The sequence below is a fragment of the Plasmopara halstedii genome, assembly GCF_900000015.1.
Source record: "Plasmopara halstedii genome assembly, contig: Scaffold_1343, whole genome shotgun sequence".
Classification (NCBI taxonomy): Eukaryota; Oomycota; class Peronosporomycetes; order Peronosporales; family Peronosporaceae; genus Plasmopara; species Plasmopara halstedii.
Window position 1 is genome coordinate 67,026 of NW_020188258.1, and position 2,946 is coordinate 69,971.

A 2,946-nucleotide genomic window follows, 5' to 3' on the forward strand; every position below is an offset into this window, starting at 1 on the left:
GGTGGTTGAAAAAGACTTTCCAGAGAAGAAAAATACGGAGCTTGTGCTGAACTGCATATTAAGCATTAACAGAATGATCTGCTTTGGACCTATGGCTTCATTTGCGCATTACTCGAGCATTGCTGCTCTGCAAAGCGCCAAAGTGCTCGACAAATGATTTGATTTGACAATGCGACGAGATTTAACGTGAAGCCATGCTACCGAGAAACTGTTTTCGCTCTGTTTGACAAAATAAAGGCAGAGAAGAACGTCTTGCCATCCTTCGTTCTGGATGAAATGAGTTTCAACGAGAATATTGAGTCTGGAGGGATGAATACGGCTGCCTTTCAGCGCAATGTGTTTCGTGCATGCGGACTTGTGGTCATCGTGATGGGCACAGACACCAAGATGACAAAATTATTGGAGCAAGTAAAGCAAAGCAGCGGCGTTGAGATCAGATGGTTTGCGCTTGTTTCGGTATTTCCCAGCTATCAAATAGTGCTGAATACATTGGACGACCAACAAACGTGGCTGGAACTTGTGGCAAAATATCCTGTTGTGCAAGACATTGTGATGCATTCTCGTGCACGATTCGCAAGGTATTTCATGAAACGAGCAGTGAAATTCGTGGTTGAAACAAGCGAGGTTGAGCTTCGCCGCTTGCTAGACGATGCCTGTGCACATGTCAGTCTGAGAACACACGAATAAAAAGCGTTTTTAAATTCAAAGCGGGGAAGATATGCGCAGCTCTTGGCGATATCGCATTCAAACGTTGTCACTTGGGGAGAGCCACTGAGAAAGAAACCTCGACTGGAGGTGGAGGCAATCGGGATGCATTTGCATTTTGCGAATCTCATTGACGACGAAGTGAAGGATATTATTGCACGGGTTCAGTCGTCGGCGACAGACGCCATGCCTTGGAAACCCAAATGCTGTTTTCCGCCAATTCACAAAGACGTGCTGTTGTATCTGGCGATCTTGGGTGGGCAAGCCTTTTCAAGCTACTACGACTACAGAGGCAATAAGCATTACTCAACCAAGTGCATATTTGCAAAAACAAAAGTCTTTTCTGTACACGAGAGTTCCAACGCTGTGTCTAACGACTACAACTCGTTTGATAACATGATCGCACACGCAATATTTACTTCGTCACGGCGAAACGGTGTGCAACGCATTCCACATAATGTCTTCTTTGAATGTTTGCTTCGTGAATTTTAAGACGAGTGGAAGAAGGTGGCGATGCATTGCAGTGAGCAGGAAAAAGCGATTTTCCTTTTGTGAGTGCAAGTATTGGGACAAGAACGTGGATATATCAGCAATGTGAGCGATCATTGATGGACTGAACCAGAAATGGCAATGGGAGATCGTTGTGCTTTTTCGTTTGAAGCTGGCAAGCTTTCGTAAGGAATGGGAGAATCCAGACATCGGATGTGTCAAGGTTAGTTACCAAGATGGTGGTGTCGACTGGATTTTCCAACCAACCGAAACAATCGAAAACATCTACTCGTAGTCGTTGAAACATGCAATAACTAGTAATTTATGGCCCAAGGGGTAAGCTGCGGCGCATGTGTCTGTCGATGGAAGAGTAAGGCAAGCCCAGCAGAGCAACACTGCCAATTCCGCTGTCTCTAGCTTTAAAGCGCGCCATTTGCACATGTTTAGAGATTTTGGAATAAAGCTACTTCGATAAAAATATCTTGGAGCACTTCCACAAAAAAATTATCAATTATACCGTCCATTCCAAAATTATTTTATTGTTATATTACAACACCGATGTGGATAGAAAGTTGAAGAATCGACAGCTAGTGAAATCATGACGAATAAAACGCCGACAAATTCATTCAATGTGAATGTGGCGATCGATGTTTCTATCAGAACATATCGAATAACAGAAAGACACAGAAACCTTTGACGGATTTGAATTTCTAACCACGCTAGACATTAGAGAATTGAAAATATATCGCGATTATATTTTTTATCTGATGTATACAGCAGCAACCAGCGATGCTTTAATTAAGTTCATTGTGAAGCTTATGCCTCATACTTCTTGCTTGAAACTATTCTAATCAGCCCAATCGAAAAAACTGTAATAATCAAAGGGGAAGCAAGGAAGCGGAAAAACATATTTTTATGATATTTTCAACCCAATGTTCTCGGCCTCAATCTGTCAATCACGATGGATGTGAGCAGGAAATTTTAATTTCATTCTCCAGTCGATGACTATGAGCGTTTTAGATGTAGCTGTGAATAAATTTGATCGTTCGGTGATGAACAAATTCAAGAGCCTGATACCTCCAAATTGAATATACAGGAAAAGAGCCGATCGCATCAAGTGACTACTACCAACTATGTTGTTATCTCGAATAATGATTTTGTATCAGAATCCGATCGACGGTCATTGTGTCTTGAGACAAGCAATGAAATGATCAGAGAAAGATAGTACTATTAGAAATCTTTAGATAGCGTTGAAGCTGGCTTCTACAAGACATTCCTCTAACTTCATTTTAAGCAAACACTGAAGCATCACAGGCGTCAACTCCAATAGAATTTTTATAACCTTCACTGGAAGTTTTGAAAGAAAACAACGATAAGTCGAGATGGTGAGCGAAATGTATCGTAAATTTTTTATATTTTACGAAACTCGTCCTTGAGATCGTTCAGTGTTAAATTGGTCAATAAAATAAATTCATGTATATCTTCGCCCCACTCTGACGATCTGCTCATAACACAATACAACATGATAGCGAGTTTGAAAGGTTATAAAGAAACCAGGTGTTGCGTGACCCCAAATAATCAGTTCTTGTCATAGAACTCGTCGACTTTGTCCAAAATGTGCGCACAATAATCTCGACATTTGTATTCGATAAGACGTCCACGACGTTAATAGTACATCAACTCTTGCTAATCTCTCTCTGAATCTCGGATTTCTTCAATTGTGACGAAGATTTCCGTCGGTTCAGCTGCTGA

General features: G+C 41.3%; 1 protein-coding gene across 1 annotated transcript; it reads right to left on the reverse strand.

Annotated features, from left to right (window-relative positions):
• Window positions 1–2,434: 2,434 nt before the first annotated feature.
• PHALS_01035 (uncharacterized protein) lies at window positions 2,435–2,703 on the reverse strand (the record flags this gene model as incomplete). Its single annotated transcript, XM_024730818.1, has 2 exons — window positions 2,435–2,541; window positions 2,616–2,703. 2 exons carry the CDS (start codon window positions 2,701–2,703, stop codon window positions 2,435–2,437), a joined length of 195 nt encoding a protein of 64 aa, XP_024581057.1.
• Window positions 2,704–2,946: the final 243 nt, after the last annotated feature.